The sequence below is a fragment of the Kluyveromyces marxianus genome, chromosome 8 (genome assembly GCF_001417885.1).
Source record: "Kluyveromyces marxianus DMKU3-1042 DNA, complete genome, chromosome 8".
NCBI lineage: Eukaryota > Fungi > Ascomycota > Saccharomycetes > Saccharomycetales > Saccharomycetaceae > Kluyveromyces > Kluyveromyces marxianus.
The window spans coordinates 768,253-785,094 of record NC_036032.1 but is presented as its reverse complement, the minus strand read 5'-3'; the positions used below and the strand labels follow the sequence as shown (position 1 = coordinate 785,094).

The 16,842-nt window shown below is 41.7% G+C and overlaps 8 protein-coding genes and 1 non-coding gene across 9 annotated transcripts; 3 read left to right on the top strand and 6 right to left on the bottom strand.

The window, feature by feature from the left end:
- Positions 1-574: 574 nt before the first annotated feature.
- AAR2 (U5 snRNP complex subunit AAR2) lies at positions 575-1,702 on the bottom strand (the record flags this gene model as incomplete). The annotated part of the gene is made up of 1 exon (XM_022822120.1): positions 575-1,702. The coding sequence occupies one exon, from the start codon at positions 1,700-1,702 to the stop codon at positions 575-577; it is 1,128 nt and encodes a 375-aa protein (XP_022678413.1).
- A 969-nt stretch (positions 1,703-2,671) lies between these two features.
- Positions 2,672-3,558, bottom strand: RPS8A (40S ribosomal protein eS8; the record flags this gene model as incomplete). The annotated part of the gene is made up of 2 exons (XM_022822119.1): positions 2,672-3,281; positions 3,530-3,558. 2 exons carry the CDS (start codon positions 3,556-3,558, stop codon positions 2,672-2,674), a joined length of 639 nt encoding a protein of 212 aa, XP_022678412.1.
- A 1,039-nt stretch (positions 3,559-4,597) lies between these two features.
- KTI11 (Kti11p) lies at positions 4,598-4,846 on the top strand (the record flags this gene model as incomplete). The annotated part of the gene is made up of 1 exon (XM_022822118.1): positions 4,598-4,846. The coding sequence occupies one exon, from the start codon at positions 4,598-4,600 to the stop codon at positions 4,844-4,846; it is 249 nt and encodes an 82-aa protein (XP_022678411.1).
- A 475-nt stretch (positions 4,847-5,321) lies between these two features.
- AST1 lies at positions 5,322-6,608 on the top strand (the record flags this gene model as incomplete). The annotated part of the gene is made up of 1 exon (XM_022822116.1): positions 5,322-6,608. The coding sequence occupies one exon, from the start codon at positions 5,322-5,324 to the stop codon at positions 6,606-6,608; it is 1,287 nt and encodes a 428-aa protein (XP_022678410.1).
- Positions 6,609-6,738: 130 nt separating this feature from the next.
- Positions 6,739-7,497, bottom strand: UBC6 (E2 ubiquitin-conjugating protein UBC6; the record flags this gene model as incomplete). Its single annotated transcript, XM_022822115.1, has 1 exon — positions 6,739-7,497. The coding sequence occupies one exon, from the start codon at positions 7,495-7,497 to the stop codon at positions 6,739-6,741; it is 759 nt and encodes a 252-aa protein (XP_022678409.1).
- A 697-nt stretch (positions 7,498-8,194) lies between these two features.
- Positions 8,195-9,163, top strand: PRS4 (ribose-phosphate diphosphokinase; the record flags this gene model as incomplete). The annotated part of the gene is made up of 1 exon (XM_022822114.1): positions 8,195-9,163. One exon carries the CDS (start codon positions 8,195-8,197, stop codon positions 9,161-9,163), a length of 969 nt encoding a protein of 322 aa, XP_022678408.1.
- A 178-nt stretch (positions 9,164-9,341) lies between these two features.
- On the bottom strand, positions 9,342-11,732 carry UBP13 (ubiquitin-specific protease UBP13; the record flags this gene model as incomplete). The annotated part of the gene is made up of 1 exon (XM_022822113.1): positions 9,342-11,732. One exon carries the CDS (start codon positions 11,730-11,732, stop codon positions 9,342-9,344), a length of 2,391 nt encoding a protein of 796 aa, XP_022678407.1.
- Positions 11,733-12,862: 1,130 nt separating this feature from the next.
- On the bottom strand, positions 12,863-12,934 carry KLMA_R815. The gene has a single exon. It is a non-coding gene; the product is annotated as a tRNA-His (tRNA).
- Positions 12,935-13,295: 361 nt separating this feature from the next.
- Positions 13,296-16,790, bottom strand: SEF1 (Sef1p; the record flags this gene model as incomplete). Its single annotated transcript, XM_022822112.1, has 1 exon — positions 13,296-16,790. The coding sequence occupies one exon, from the start codon at positions 16,788-16,790 to the stop codon at positions 13,296-13,298; it is 3,495 nt and encodes a 1,164-aa protein (XP_022678406.1).
- Between the last annotated feature and the right edge of the window lie 52 nt (positions 16,791-16,842).

Genomic DNA, 16,842 nt, shown 5'->3' with positions numbered 1-16,842 from the left:
TAGGCCACTCTGGAAAGCGCGCGGGCGCTCACTTAATAGTGGCAAGCCAAGCCAATGCCAGGCCAGGAGAAAGGGGAGCGGCCCTCGGGAAGTGGGTAAGGAAGGAAGGACAGCAAGGGATACACGGACGGACACATAAGGCATGGAACGCAAAGACTAAGTAAGACACACAAAGAAGGGTGTATGTGCGTGTGTCTGTATGGGCCGGATGGGAGCTGCAAACAATAGTGGTCCTATTTGGCAAAACAACTGTAAGTGTTGGTCACGTGACGGAGAACTCCCCTCCCCCTCCCATCACCTTCCCCGGTTTGTTCCCTCGCTTCCCTCTCTCTGCCGGGCCCACGGGCTCGGCGGTTCGCGGCCGTTCCACGCGCTTCTGCGACATTCTAGAATACTGGCTGGTGATGGCGACAGAGGAACTCTTTGCGGATGCTCTCGTACAGAAAGAGAAGCAAAATAAAAAATAAAAAAAAAAAAAAAAAAATGGCAGGATGGATGGATGGATGAATAGTGGCACGTGACTTGGTCTTGGGTGGGGAGGCGGGCTCTCCGCCCCCACACTCTACGGGCTATACTATGCTTCTCTTCTCCTATATACGACTTGCGACGCTACCGCCGGCTGGTACTCGTCCTCCTCGGACTCGCTGTCTACAAAGCTTGCGAAATTATTGTTTTCTGTTATGTCACGTGACATGAAGTTAGTGTCAGCAGCAGCAGCATCACCACCACCACCAGCACCACCACCAGCTTCTGCAGCACGCGCGGCCAGCATCTGCTTCCAGTGCGGTAGTGGGACCGGGCTCTCTGCTTGGCACCTGGCCATTAGCGCTTCGTTGATGAGGAATTCCATGTACTCTTCTGGAATTCGGGACGTTTGCATGCACAGCATGTCGTCAAGTTCTTGCATTATAACACGGTACTTGCCCTCACAAAGGGCCTGGCTGAAACAGACCAACTCGATAATGTTGTGCCACTGCATACTCGATCCGTAGTTCGCGAAAAGTACGCTGTTCAAGTAGCAGAACTGGAGCTCGCCCATCAATGAGTGCACGCTGGAATAGTGGTACTTGGGCAGGATGACGCAGGTGAGGTAATACGACTTGTCCAAGAAGTCTTCCATTTTGTGGTCTGGGCGCATGGATTCTGGGTGCTTGAAACGAATTGGGGTGTATTGTAATGTGGACTCTGTAGCGGGCGCAAGAATAGTGCTTTGTTGTGCGTTGGAGGCGCGTTGCTGGAGCAGGTTCGATTCCTCCGCTGTAGTCATCGTGGAATCGACAAACGCCAGAAAATTTGGGTCGTCTTGCTCCTGCCGCACCCAATGGCACACCTCCTTCCATTTTATGCGACTAACTAGTTGTCTCCATTGGTCGCTGTCCTCGTTTTCAGGATACTCAAGCATCAAGTGCTGGCATTGTTCGAAGCGGTATTCCATTTGGGGTTCCGACCCGTTTTGGAACACCATTATCTCGCGTTGGGAATCATACGAAAAAGAGCAGAATTTGATACTTTCTGTGTTGATCCAGTACCCGTACCGTATCCCACTCTCGTCATGCTGGAAGTGCACAATATGGATGTTACTGCTGTTATAACGAGGGACGTGTTTGAAGCCGTGGAAAGGCTTAGAGGCCGGTAATTGGAAATGGTTAAAGTCTATCCCAATCGTGCTGCCTGCCGGTACGTTATCTAAGAATATGTTCATCAAAATGTATTAACTGGTGGGAGGCGGGGATATGGCGGAATGGTGTTCTTAGAGTACTGGCTTTCTTCTGATTCGCCTTGTACCTGTCCCTCTTTGCCTCTCTTGTTGATTTATTGATGCCCTAAGATGCTTGAATAGCTCATCGCAGGGCTTTACAGACACGTCTTCACTTCGTCTTTAGTGATTTCCCACACTTGCTCACCAAATCTGCTGGACCCATCAACAATCTCAGTATAAAAGAAAACCAAACTGGAAAACTCCATGCTAACCACTATGCATCACATATTGGTATAATATGAACGTAAAAAAAGAATAGACAACCCCAGCTTAAAGCCAAAAGGCGACACTCTCGCCCGTCTTCCAATCCCCTTCTAACCTTTGTGATATGGTCCCGCCTTTCATTTATGGAGCCAAGGGTAGTTAGTTTCTCTGTTCAGCAGAACAGATGGATAATGACCTTGTCATTGTCTTTTCTAACTCTTTGCAAATCTTGTTAGATCTTTACATGATGAAACAAATTTTACACAGACCTGTACTGAATTCTCTTTTTTGAATTTTGCAGATAAACACTTATTGCCTTTTTTTCTGATCATTAGACTTAACTTATTAATAGTTTGTAGTTGGCGTAGGAGGTTCCATGTCTCACACATACACACACACACACACACTCTCTCTCTCTCGTGTTTTTTATTTTTTTGGTTTTTAAAAGACAGAGTTTGGGATGTTCGTTGGTCTCTTTGGATATGCTCTGTTACGGCTTAATCAACCTCATGTTCTTACTTAGGTGTGTGAAACGAAAATAATAAGCATCTTGTTAACAAAGCAATAGGTCTTGATACTATGACTTATTATATTTTATACATCGGTAAAAAGATATAAAATGACCAAAATGATTTTAATCTTTGGTTTATTTGTGATAAAGAGATTGGTAAATTATATTTAAAATTTCTATTTTACGAATGAGTTGACTTATTTCTTAGCAGTCAATCTTCTCAAGTAGAAGGCCAATTCTTCACCTTCCAAGATGTAACCATCACATCTACCGGATTGACCTGGTCTGGAAGAGATAGCAGCGTACAATCTACCAGCACCGAATTGAGCTTCGACAGCGTGTTCGATCTTGGCGTTAGCAGCTCTGGCAGCCCACTTTCTTTCAGTGTTCTTGGAGTTGACAGCGGTTTCTTCTTCAGTCTTGGAGTTCTTCTTCTTACCCAAAGTTTGACCGTAGTGAGCTTCGTACCATTGTCTGAATGGAGTAGCATCGATTTGGACAATAGCAGCCTTGGTCAAAGTGTTGGTTCTGACCAATTCATTGTTAGATGGGTGGTAGACGACACCAGTGATTCTGGTCTTTCTAGCAACACCTTCGGAAGCCCAAGAGAAGTTACCAGTTTCAATTCTCAAAGCTCTGAACTTCTTGTTACCACCTCTGGTTCTAACAGTGTGAATTCTCTTAGCACCGATCTTGGTGTTGGCAGCTTGACGGCCTAATTCAAACTTTCTCTTCTTTCTGAATTGAGCACGTTTAGCACCGGTAGCAGCTCTTTTGTGACGAGAATCACGAGAAATACCCATTTTGCTTTACTGTTAATAAGTTAGGATTAATGAATTTTGTTAGTAATTTTGTTGTCTTGTTATTATGCTTCTATAAATGCTTAACGTAATCCTTCAGATGTATCTGGTAGAAGAAATCATGCTTTAGTATCAGCTTTTTTCTCTATACCTCGGTAAAAAAAATTTATCAAAAATATAATGACTGGACTCAACACTTGTTGTGCAAACTCAAACTCAGTCTCACCACGGTACAGGGTGTATCAGTTATAATACGTAGACTTCGATTCAGTCTTACTATTCATGATCTAAAATCTCCTCATGTCTAATGTATCAATAACAAAAAGTTCGAAAAGAATAATGTTCCATAACCACCGTGTCTATCGTATCTTCAAGGAATCGTTAAGCACTATATTACCTCCATGTTAAACATACTATTTGACCTGGCTTCTTGACCTCTATTGACTGTAAAATTCAAGACCTATACTAAATGTATTGTATTGAAGTTCATTAACAATATGTACAAGTTTGTAACTTTTCACCAAAGTCAAACCAAATTGTTCTTACCAAACTGAATGTCTGCGGAATCGAATTCCAGTAGACAGCAACAGAAGGGAGAGACCGCTAGAGTCTGAGTGGGCGCAGCGCCAGCCTAGCCCACTGCCAGGGCACTGGCCAGGCTGGTGCTCCACCGTGTAGACGGAGTGCTTAGCGGGGAGGATCCGTGCTAGCTGGCCTCTGGGCGGAGTGGAGATTCCTTCCTATGCTGGGAAGGGAGAGGGAGGCAGAAGCGAGCAAGCCAACGGAGACGCTACAGAGGTGTGTATATTGGGGCCACCTCTCTGTCTGCCTCACTAGCAACACAACCATAGAAGCCGCATTGCATCGAGGCTCCCCACTGTCCGCCTATGAAAAAAACAAGGAGAAGCACAATGGGGGATTCAGTAGTAGTTTATTGTCCATAAATATTCCTTTTATGTATAATATGAAAAAAAACAATCCATTTTTATTATACTTTCTTGGATGTACTGATGTATATAAAACAGTCCGGTCTGTAGACACGTGATCTGGAACTTGGATCTGTGTGTGGAATAGAAAAAGAAATGGAGTCCGGAAATAAAGAAACTTTTCAATATGAGTGAGAGAAGCATAGAAAGGCTAGCTCATAGCGACTACAGAAGTTAGTCAGCTGTGAACACCTTAAGCATTTTGGACTGAAACTACTCACTTCTGATATATATTGAACAATACAGTGATAGTGCATTTGATCTAGTGTAGTAGTGTTCCTATTGCACCGTTCGGAAACCGGCTCTTCATTCAGATAATAAAGAAATACAAGCAGAGATGTCCACATACGATGAAGTTGAAATCGAAGACATGACCTTCGATGCAGACACGCAGATATTTACGTACCCATGTCCATGTGGTGACAGATTTCAGATATCTATTGATGATATGTACGATGGAGAAGATATTGCGGTTTGTCCTAGTTGTTCTCTCATGATTCAAGTCATCTTTGACAAAGAGGACTTGATTGAGTATTACAAAGAAGCAAATCTGGAACCGCCAGAGCCTATTGCTGTGGCTGCTTAAATTAGTGGCGTTTACAAAAGAAGCCTGGGGGAAAGTTTTTAGACTGTTTTTTCCTTAGTGCTCCGCATTTTTCATCGCATTTCAGTTCTATTCAATTCACATCTGTTTAATTTCATTCAATTCGACTTTATTTTATGAATATATCGATCCAAATCTTTGCCATCGAGGTTCAGCAAGCTATGACAGTGTAATATCATCAATAATATAAAAGTACATAGATATGATGCTACTTCATGTATGCAGTTGCATAGTGTAACGCCAGTTTTTCCATTTACTTCTGTTAGATTCATATTCTTGAAATGTCAATTTGTTAATAAGACTAAAAAAAAGGTAAACTTGGCAGGTTTAAAATAAAACTAAAGATCCGCACTTTCCAAAGAAATAAAATTTAAAACTCACTAGTTTTCATCAAGGTATACCCTGATATAGTGCAAGGTAATATTTTGTGTCAGTATACAGCGACATTCTTGCAAAAATGGCTGATAAAATCTTAGCAAAGCACGATCCACAGCTGGAATTCGTGGCAAAATACAACCATGATTCGCCTAATCCGCGAGAGTTACCCACACCTATTGAGATGAGGCGTGTCGCCAGACCACTTAGACATATTAAACACATTCCAGTTAAATCGTTAATCTTTTACTCGAACAACCATCCTCCTCAGTTCTCGTATGAAACCAAGATTAAGACTCCAATACCCCCTGATGAATTGACCGTTCAGGTAGAATATGTTGGTTTAAATCCTGTTGATTTGAAGATCTTCAACAGTTATCAAAGCCATATGAATTATGAAATCGGTATAGGGCGTGAATATTACGGTAAGGTTTCCGAAGTTGGTTCCAATTTGAAAGACGTTTGGCATGTAGGAGATGAAGTTTGTGGTACCTATTGGCACCCTAATTTGGCCAAGGGAACATGTGAGTCAACTATCTTAATCAATCCTAAAGTAGATGTTATTATTCCAAAGCCAGTTAATATAACAGAGCAACAAGCAAGTTGTGTTTTCTATTGTCTCGGTGCTGCCTTCAACATCCTTGACCAGCTTGACCAGGAAGGGAAGCTAAACCAAGAAAGTAATATATTAATTAATGGTGCTTGCACAATGACCGGACTATTTGCTTTGCAGTTGTTGAAATTCCATTATAGAATTTTGAAGAAGGTTGTATTGGTTTGCTCTACACCAGGTATGGCTTTTATTAAATCGAATTTACCGGAGTTGGTTGACGAATTATTGTTTATCGATTACATCGGTGCTAATGGTAAGATCAACAAGCCTTTAGAGGACCTAGTGACCAATAACGAATTAGTTGAATATTCTAGCGATACCGGAGATATGGTTACGCAGCCATTTGGTCAAGGTAAGTTCAATTTAGTACTTGATTTTATTGGAGGATATAGTATTATTGAACACTCTAACGCTATTATGACCAAGGGCGCAACTTACGTTACCACTGTTGGTGATTATAAATCAAACTACAAAAAAGACACCTTCAGCTCCTGGGGTAATCCATCTGCAAGTATGAGAAAAGTATTCGGTAAGTTGTTTTGGTCATTTGATTACAGAATGTTTTACTTTGATCCAAACCAAAAGCTTGCTACAAATGATTGGCCAAAGAAGTGTCATGAACTTGTTGAAAGTGAAACAATTAAATTTATACCTGTTGATAAAGTCTATGACTGGAAGGATGTCGAAAAGGCTTTCCGTCATTTGCGTACTGGACGCGTTCATGGTAAAGTTGTCTTAAAGGTGGAGAAGTTTTAGGTAATGAGATCTTGTAATACACATATTATCAATACCAGCTATATAAGCAGTATTTTTTTTAAATGTAAATTGAAGTAATTATAAGCCTGTGACTATCATCAATTTCATTGATTAAATTGCATTCTGTTACTTATTTCATTATCAATCCTACAAAGAAAATCGCTATTGCTAATGCCAGACAAAGCAGGGATTTTATGCTACTGTTCTCGCGAACATCTTTATTCTCGCGCTTTTTTTCGGTCTCTAGCTTTAAGAGCTCCTGAATTCTTACTCTATCCTCAGGATCCGAGATATCATCGAGTGAGGTGGCCTTTTCAGCAGCAAATTTCTGAGCATCGCTTTCCTCCTTTTGTTGCAGCATCTTAGACTGCGCCTCCATCGCTGCCTCCTTCTCTAAGTCCTCAATATTCGATTCTACCATATCGGGAAACATGTTCTTGAATTTAACATTCTTATAAGTGTTGAAATATTTCGATTTCTTAGCAAGGATCCGTTTCTCTCTGTCAGAAGTCGATATCGACCCTGTAGTTTGCTCATCTCCGGTCATAAAACTCAACAACCCGTTCAAAATAGTAACCACAGACCATGCTGGGTTCCATGCTTCTGGGTGATAGTCACTCATTGAGAGACAAAGTCTTGTGTTCTCTGTGAATCTCCCATTTGGTGTAATCATACGGATCGCTGGAGGGTTAAAAGGATAATCCGAAGGGAAAGTTAATGTCCCGTGGTATTGACCATTCTCGTATGGAGTTTCTGGTGGACCAGTAATCACATAATGCCATTCTAAAATATTATCTTCATGAGGAGCAGCGACAATATATGGAGGGGGGTTGTTCACAATATTTTTGTACTCTTTGGTTAACCTTTTATTAGCCTGTATACTAGCCATATTGATAGATTAATATTCTAGCTCCTTTACACCGAAAAGTTTAGGAATGTCAACCAACTCTTTTGCCAGCAAAATTTATCAACTATATCAGTTCTGACTATGAAGATTTGAGTCGTCAAAGTTATATATTTATCGTTCTCTCACAAGTCTTGACAGTTCATCCAACTGTTTTTATGAGGGTTTTACCTTTTTTACAATCTGTTAAATAGTTGGAAAAGTTTCTTGATATACGGAAAAAAAATAAATAGATAAATGACAGCATGGATAATCAAAATATGGGGTATAAGGAACTGTTCTCCACGTTTACAGAACTGTTCTAGACAATTTGATATCCTAGATTCGGTTAAGCTCTTATCAAATTTACTAATGGAGATTCAAAGATTCAAGAATTGTTAGTTGATGTATCTTTTATAATCGTTTTAATTGTTGCCTATCATTTTTAATCAAAATGTCAGTTTTCATAGCTTTTTCTTTACAGATTTTTCAAATAAATCATCATACAAATAGTTAAGAACGGAGTATAGTCTTCTCACAGAAAAACTATAAGGGTAGGACAGATAGCGTTGTTGAGGAAAGGAGTTATTCTGTAGATTATCATCAGGTGAGTGGTAGCTACTGAAGTGATTCCTTGAAGGGTTGTTGAAGGGTGTTTTTCTACAAAAGTTTTCTAAGAGATTTGTAGTGAGTTTTAGTTTTAATGTGCGAGAATATGTCTACCAATAGCATCAAATTACTTGCGGGAAACTCACACCCAGACTTAGCTGAGCGTATTGCGAAGAAGCTAGGGTTGCCTTTAGCAAATATCGGAGTTTACCAGTACTCAAACCAGGAAACATCAGTTACTATCGGAGAGAGTATACGTGACGAAGATGTGTACATCATTCAGACAGGTACAGGTGAACAGGAGATCAACGACTTCCTCATGGAGCTTTTGATTATGATTCATGCGTGTAGAACAGCATCGGCCAGGAGGATTACAGCTGTCATTCCTAATTTCCCATATGCAAGACAGGATAAGAAAGACAAGTCACGTGCGCCCATCACTGCTAAACTTGTAGCACAAATGTTAGAAACAGCTGGATGTGATCATGTAATTACTATGGACTTGCATGCTTCACAGATTCAAGGTTTCTTCCATATTCCGGTTGATAACTTGTATGCGGAGCCAAGTGTGTTACATTACATTCGTCACAATACTGACATTGACAACGCAATTTTAGTATCTCCTGATGCTGGTGGTGCCAAAAGAGTGGCCTCTTTGGCAGACAAACTCGATCTAAATTTTGCTTTGATTCATAAGGAAAGACAAAAGGCCAATGAAGTTTCTCGCATGGTTCTTGTTGGTGATGTGACAGGTAAAAGTTGTTTATTAATTGACGATATGGCTGATACCTGTGGTACGTTAGTAAAGGCGTCTGAAACTCTTTTAGAGCATGGTGCAAAAGAAGTTCTTGCCATTGTTACCCATGGTATCTTTTCTGGTTCGGCAGAGCAAAAATTAAATAATAGCAGACTCTCAAGAATCGTTTGCACAAATACTGTCCCAGTTGATTTAGACATTAATATCCTAGACCAAATTGACATTAGTCCCACGCTTGCCGAGGCAATTAGGAGATTACACAATGGAGAAAGTGTCTCATACTTATTTACCCATGCAGCAATATAGGTTTTAATATGTATATTAAAGGTATATATATATATGTCTATATATAATAATAATATTATAGTAATAATAACATGTCGAAATTAAATATTCGGAAGCTGTGTTAGTATTCTCAGAATACTTGTCTCTATGTGTTGCAGCCCAAAGTTTGTGGTATATCTATCTCTAGAAGAAGGTGACTCTACGTTTTTCCACTTCTTTTAAAATTGAATAACTTTGATTTGGTTTTATGATGTTTCGAGTCCCCGTTACTACCTTCTTCGGGTACATCCTGTAGCACTCCGTCGCTTGTTTTTGCTGATGATTTTCTCCTGTATTGTTCGTCATCCTTTATTAAGTGTTCTATACTTTTTTCGTAGTTCGGAGCCGGTCCCGAGCTGCGTGATGCCTCCTTGTAAATAAGGACATAGGCGGTGGTTAGCTCCTGAGAATCGCCGATGAATTTTAGAACTGTTTCCTCCGTAATGGACTCTACTGTTTCGTCATCAAATAATAGCCATCCGAAAACGTCGTTTTTGCAAATTGCGACGTAATGACCATGATGTGGTCCTCCTCCCATATGAATAACAATTCCATTAAGTTCATAATCCTTACAAACGGCATTGTCAAAACTTGAACACACTGTCAAATCCAATGGGTAATGAATTCTATTGAAAAGCTTGGCATTACAATTGTGAACTTCCGAATATTTGAATCTCTTCAAATGTATTGCCAAAGTTTTGGGCAAAGACTTCAATCCAACTATTCTTTCAGCTTCCTGTAATCCACAGCACTTATCACAGTAAAATTTATTAGCGCCCGTTAATAGTTCACGATGTTTGTAGTTGCTCAGAATGTCCTGAATTTTGATTTCTTCATCTTCCTGTATTTCAATTGGGAAATCTAAAAATGGTTCATCTCTTGTTGTTATATTATCACATGTGAAGCATTTTGTGCTGTTGAACAAAGACCCCTTGAATAGATCTTCAACAAAAGTAATATTTTCTTCATGCGCACCCTCCTTAAAGCAGTTTAGGCGTTTAAGAGAATCGCTCAATTCATTCAATAAGTAGTTCAAAAACTCGTGGGCATCCTGATGCATTGAAGAACTGAATAAAATATTCTCTTGTTTCAAAATATTCACGAAATTTGAAGGGGACACGACACCAATTGGGGAATCATTTTCTGCGATGCATTCGAAAATATCCTTCAAAGCGGAGTACAAAGTTGGTTTTTCACCCTTTGAAAGGTAATCTGCGACGCTTATATCAATATTCACAATTGGGCCTTTCATTAACGCCGCTTTTTTCCTCTGCTCGATTGTAGGTTCGGCATTATGGAGTTTATGCGCAGCCGTCGATGAATTTGTAGCCACCGCAGTTGATGCTGTTATTGTCCCAGTGGTAGATGGCGATGCATTACTTGCAGCTGCAGTGGCTGTTTCTGATGTTGTTGCTGTTCCCGTCGTCTGCGAAGCTAGACCGGCTATTGCAGAAGATGACGACGAGTTTGAGTCTGACAAAGAGTTTGAGTTTGATCTATTATTAGTCTCACACGCGGATGATTGGAAAGGCGTGCCCTGTGTTCTTCCTACGATGATTTTGTTGTGGTTTTCGTGAAGTTTTTCGGAAATGGGGTCCGATGGCATTACTACTGTCTGGACCGGCCGTGACGATGACGCGGATGCTGATGATGTTGCTGCTGCTGCTGCTGCTCCTGTTGCCCCTGTTGTCGTAGCTATAGGTATAGATGCTGCTGCTGCTGGTATAGATGCTGTTGTCGAGCCCTGCTGCGTCGCAGTAGTCGTTTGGCCTGGCGCTGAGCTTGGAGCAGATTTTGTTTTGGAACACGCCAGAGTAGCTGAGCTATTGCTAGCAGAAGACTCTGTATAATTCTTGAAAAATTTCAACGAACCACGCCTATGGTTATCGGAACTCGAGTTGCTATCACCATGGACCAGAGTCTGGTTGTTAACACTCAAGAGAGTACCGTTGGCTGCGTGTCTAAACACCATTGGCTGCTGTGGCGTGAAGCTAGCTTCTGTGAAAACCCGGGGTTTGGACCCAGTCATGGAGGATTTGCGTACCCTTGGCACAGAAGCATCCCTGGGAGGATTCTTCAAAATCTCGGTGCGGAATTCCGTTAGATTGTATAGACATTGGAGCACTGAATTACAATAGCAGGTGTTCCCAAAATTCTCGTACCCGAATACCTTGGTTGCCCCGATCCCAAACGGTACCTCTGGAGAAACTACACTCGGTACCTTAACCGAACCGAAGCTTTCAACGCCAATTCCATTTCCATTTACATTTCCATTCAAATCTCCTCCATCTTCATCCGCTTGTTTGTTCGCACGCACATCGCTCTCCCGCCTACTATTCTCACTTACTCTCCTCTCTGAATGCCCATGCCCGTGCGCATGCCCGGATCCATGACCATTGGTACCATCACTCTCATCCAATCCGGCACCTCCCACATTATTCCCGTTCTTGGGTCCCTCAACGCTAGAATGACTGGGACTCCGCCGCTCGCTCGAACTGCTTTTCCGGCTAGAAGTCTGTTGAAACCCTAACCATTTCTTGAACGTCGACATAGCGTTTTATATTCACTCCCAAGTAAACCCAGACTACCTTTCAAACCCGTTCTGCTGCTTGCTTGCTGCTTGCTGCCTCTCTCTCTTTTTCGAATTTAACAATAATAATAAAATGTAAATTTCACAACTTTCACACTAAATACCGCTACCAGCGCACCTTAAGACCACGTTGTTCCCAATGGTTCCCTAGTTCCGACACTCTATTCGCTATTTAGTCTTCCTAGAAGCCCTCTAAGTCCTTCAATTCTCTCGTTTTCCTAAATATTTCTACCTTATACACTTATTTTATGTCATATAGTTTCTTAAATCTACTTTTTTAAGGCTTTCCTTTATATTTTCTTGATTTTTCTTACTTTTCGCATTAAATGCTCTCTCTCCAAAATGGAAAACCCAGAAAGCTAGCAGTGTTCCAAGACAAGTAGGGGAACCAACGTAATAATGCGCGCCAAAAAAGGCAGAGAGTTTGCCAAGGGAAGCGAAATATAAAGAAACAAACAAACAAACAAAAACACAAAAAGGAACCTGGGCCGTTCATTCGTTGGGGTATGTATAGTGGAGTGTAGTGCCTTCAATACCAGGCATTTGTCAGTCGCTCGCTCGCTCGCTCGTTCGTATTTCCCTTGTTATTGCCATGCCATTGCCATTGCATTCGGATGATACGAGTCTCGGTTAGTACTGTGGGAAATGGGAAAAGGAAGTCTTACGGCCAAGAGCCGGAAACTGGGGCGAGGGGGGCGAAAGAGACAAGAGGTAGGAGGCGCGGCGAATGATTTCCGATTTGCGTCGATTCGAGTCCCGAAGGGGGATATATTCGAGAAAAATGATTTCAGTTGGGATGTGAAGAATGTTGAGTAGAGGATCGGAGGGAGAAGAAGCGAGAGCAGGCAGGGCCACACACAGACAGACAGACGTACGTCATCGTGGAGGAGGAGGAGGTCTGCGCTGATCTCTGAGCGTGTGATTTTTTTTTAGTCTGTGATTTCCCTCTCCTTCAGTACACCGCGCTTACTGGTTCAGCAGGAGGGAAAAAGATAAATAAAAAAAAAAAAATAAAAAAAAAGGCAGCCGATTTTCCGCCAGTAATAATATACATGATGAATACATTATTGTATGGCGGGTGGAAAAAGAAATGCCACCTCCAGGAATCGAACCTGGGTTTCATCGGCCACAACGATGTGTAATAACCCCTATACTAAGATGGCGTGCTTTCTTGATGGCTGGTTCTGGCGTGGGTACATGTGCAGACAGGCGTGTCATTCGTTCATTCTTCTAGAAGTTGGTTCTGTTTTCGTTTCGCTTTTCTTGTCTCCAGTATGCACTTTAGTTCCCAAATAAACGGGCAAGACCTAAAAGTTATGATATATCATCATAGATAATTTAATACATAGAAGAAGAATAAGAAGTCAGTGTAATGTAATTTGTATAGGCATTAGAAATAAAAGATAAATAAACAAATACAACCACTACATATGGTGTCGAGGAAAAAGGAAGAATATTACGTGTTCATAGTTTCATGTTTTCATTAAAAAAGGTGGCAGACAGGAAAAAATATAAGAATTATAATTAAAATTCAGGCGCCATGTTAATATCAAACCATCCCAAGAAATCGTCGTTACTGGAATTTCCCTCGATCCATCCAGCGCTCTGTCTGAGGAAAAAGTCGTCCAGCTCGGAAGTCACGTTCGCGTTAGGCATACTAGTGATTTGCTGAGAGGGCAAGGTTCCAGCGACGTTTTGCGCTTGTCCGCCCATAGAGGGCGAATAGATGTTGGGGTTGACATTGTTGTTTGCGGATACCCCAGGGTTGTAAAATACATTCATGTTCGGGTACGCAGCATCCGATGGACGAGACAATCCAAGATTGCCATTTGTGTTACCATCAGCGCTATTAATATTAATATTAGTGTTTTCATTATTGGTCGTAGAATCGGCATTGATCACAGATGTGTTTGCATTTGCATTCGGAATATTGGTATTGTTGTTGATACCACTGTTGCTGTCATTAGACAACGTCTTATTTAGCTGAATGTTAGCCTGCAGCGAGTTGTTCATCGAGAAAAGGGAATTTGGATCCGCGGACATGATGGAAGACGATGGCTTCATGTGGTTCAGAGAACGTGGATCGGATGATGCCAGCGTCGCAGGAACGGTTGAAGTGGGTTTACCATCCGCAAGTTGTACCGTGCTGTTACCGGCTGCGGATGCCACAGTTGACTTCTGAATATCACCCGCATACACAGCAGGCAGCTGGCTACCAGAATTGGATTTCTCTTGATTCGTAGGCCCGGAAGCCATTCCTGTAGCAGGATTATGTCTTGCTCCAATATCAAGAGGTCCAGAGCCAGCGCCAGCACCGGCGGCACCGTTTTGGTTGTTCCTAGAAAGATCTAAGTTGACGTTAGCAAACAAACCTTCAATATTAACACTACCAGTCTCGTCAAGCATCGAAAGCGGAATACCGTTAATATGTGTCACAGGTCCATTTTGATCACCTTGAGACTTAGCTAGTTGCTTGGCTTGCTTAATGGCATTCTTCGTTGGTACTAAAGTTGTAACAGTAGTACCACCTGGTGTCGTCTGAGTAATCGTTTCGAAATCTTCTTTTGAGATTTGGTTGTAAAATGGTAATGGATACAACTTCCTCCTATTCTTAAAGTATTTCTCTTTATTACGCCTGACACTCTCCGCGTCGTAGTTAGGATCCATTTGCCTTCTTCTTGCTTCATGCACACACCAGACTAGATCGTAGAATAGTGTACCGGTCAAATGGGATCTCATCCGCGAAATAATACCATCTTCTTCAATGAACACTTCAGGGTGTGTAACCAAGACGAAATTAAGCTTTTCTAAGACATTTGCTGTACGGGATATATCATTCTCCACACTTGTAGCCCATGCTGTCAATTGATTTCTGAATAGTCTGTGAACAGTCACAACAGATTGACGCGCAGAATCAACATATTTATCCAGTAAGAGTGGCGTCAAGTATAACTTGAACAAAACTAATGCGGCATATGTTGCACTATGTCTGATGTATATTGGAAGTTCAATTAACTGTTGTGTTTCAAGTAGCTTGGTTAACAATGTAATGATCTTAGTGGCACATAGATATGCCTCAGTAACATATTTTGTCTGATCCTCCGTGGGAGTTTCTGGAAGAAAAGCAAAACAGCAAATCATTAGTTTAACATACAAGAAATAAATTTCAACAGCGGCATCTTCTTCAAACTTCAACTTAACGTCTAATCTTTCTAATTCCCTTTCCAAAATAGCCAATGATCCTGCACGCTCTCTAGCATCCATAAGCCCATCTGGCGAAATAACGCTTGATCCCATGACATTACAAAGTTTGCCCTGGAAATTGGCCAAACAGATTAATTTCCGAAGTCTCGGTGGTAAATCTTCATCGTCTCCTAACCTCGCCTTCTCAATCAAGTAGTCTGTCTGTGAGGTTGGAGGAAGACCTAATATACTTGCCCAGAGTTGTTCTGCGAAGAATATACCAAGCCAGGTTCTTGTTCTCCACTTCTCTGCATCAGGCATTGACGTTTGGGTTCTTGTAAATTCCGTCATGAACTTACCACGATGTAAACCTAATTGGAAAGACAAAGATTTTGCCAATCCTACAAATCTGTAAGAACAATCGTCTAACACCTTCTGATTTGGTAAAGGCCAATTGCAGAGTATCAATAGTGCCTGTGAAATATGAGTCGATCTTGGAGTTCTGATCCAGCATGTCTCAATAGCTAACTGTTTGATTAGTGAAGAAAGCTTATTGTACATGGTTGGCTCAGGATCCGAAAGAGATGCTGTCAAGATAACAGTCCAGAATAAAAGTTGAGATTGAGAATATAGTTCTGTAGCTGAGTTAGATTGCATTATTGGGAAATAAGGAAGAAGTCGGGTGACAAATATCTTGTGTAGTTCATCTGCCTTTTCAATAGATATACGGACATCTCCAAGGACAAATTCATCTATATTTGCATGCGGGGAAGGTAATAACGGCATGGCGTTTGTTGTTGCAACAATATGTTGCTTATCCGATGGTAGTTCAGTGGGTGACGAATGCGATGCTGCAGAAGGACTTCCAGTTTGTGGGGACTGAGAATTTTGTTGGCTTAAGCGTTTCAATGCAATCTGCAAAACAGGAGGCAAGCGATCTTTCGTGTTATTAGTAGGGACTGAATCATTTAGTAACTGTGGCTTACCATTATTATGAATGGCACTACCGTTGGTACTACCAGGCGACTGATCAGACCCGGAAGGTGTTACTGCCTTCGAATTCGTGGATGTTGTTGGGTTCGTAGTGGTTGGCTGTGAGTCCTGCAACAAGTGAGGTTCGTTAGTTAGGTATGTTTGAACCGATATTTTGTTTTTCGAAGCCTGTCCTTGAGTAGGCCCCGCAACCCGATATGAAAAGTCCACCGATTTTATAGCCTGGAGTAAATTTTGTCCCATATTACTTTGGCGTAACGCCTTGGCAATAAGACTCTCGTTTCTTGTTAGGTACTCTATCTTAACCTTTAGTTCATCGACATCATTACGTAAACTCTGCAACTGCGAGCCTTTCTTAGGTCGAAAGTCTGGATCAATCTCACAGTGAAGTCCCATACGCTCACATCTCGAACAAGGCGATGGAAATCTCTCCGAAGCGTTACATTTTATCTTATGCTGCCTACAGTGGGTACATGACGTAACAGGTCGGTGACCAGCATTTACGCCAGGCTTATTGCCCTTGTTCGCAGCTGCATTACTGCTACTGCTACGGCTCATGCTGTGACTCTGACCATGGCCATGACCATGACCATGTCCATCCTCGTTTCCGTTCTTTATTCCATTGCTGGTTCTATATCGACCGCGATCAGAATGTTCATGGGGCTGCGTTTGATCGTGTTTTTCGCTGACGCTACGTTTTAGTTGCACTGCTTCAGGAGAGCGGTCTTTAGCCATCACCACAACATCAACGTCAGAGTCCTCGACCTTCACCTGGTGCTGCTTCTTCTTTGGTACAATAGAGTCGCCATTTGGAAATGACGCACTTCTTTTAGATTCGGACATACTCACTCTTCCATAAAAACTCTCTCACCTTTCGTTGGTTTCCTTCTACTGT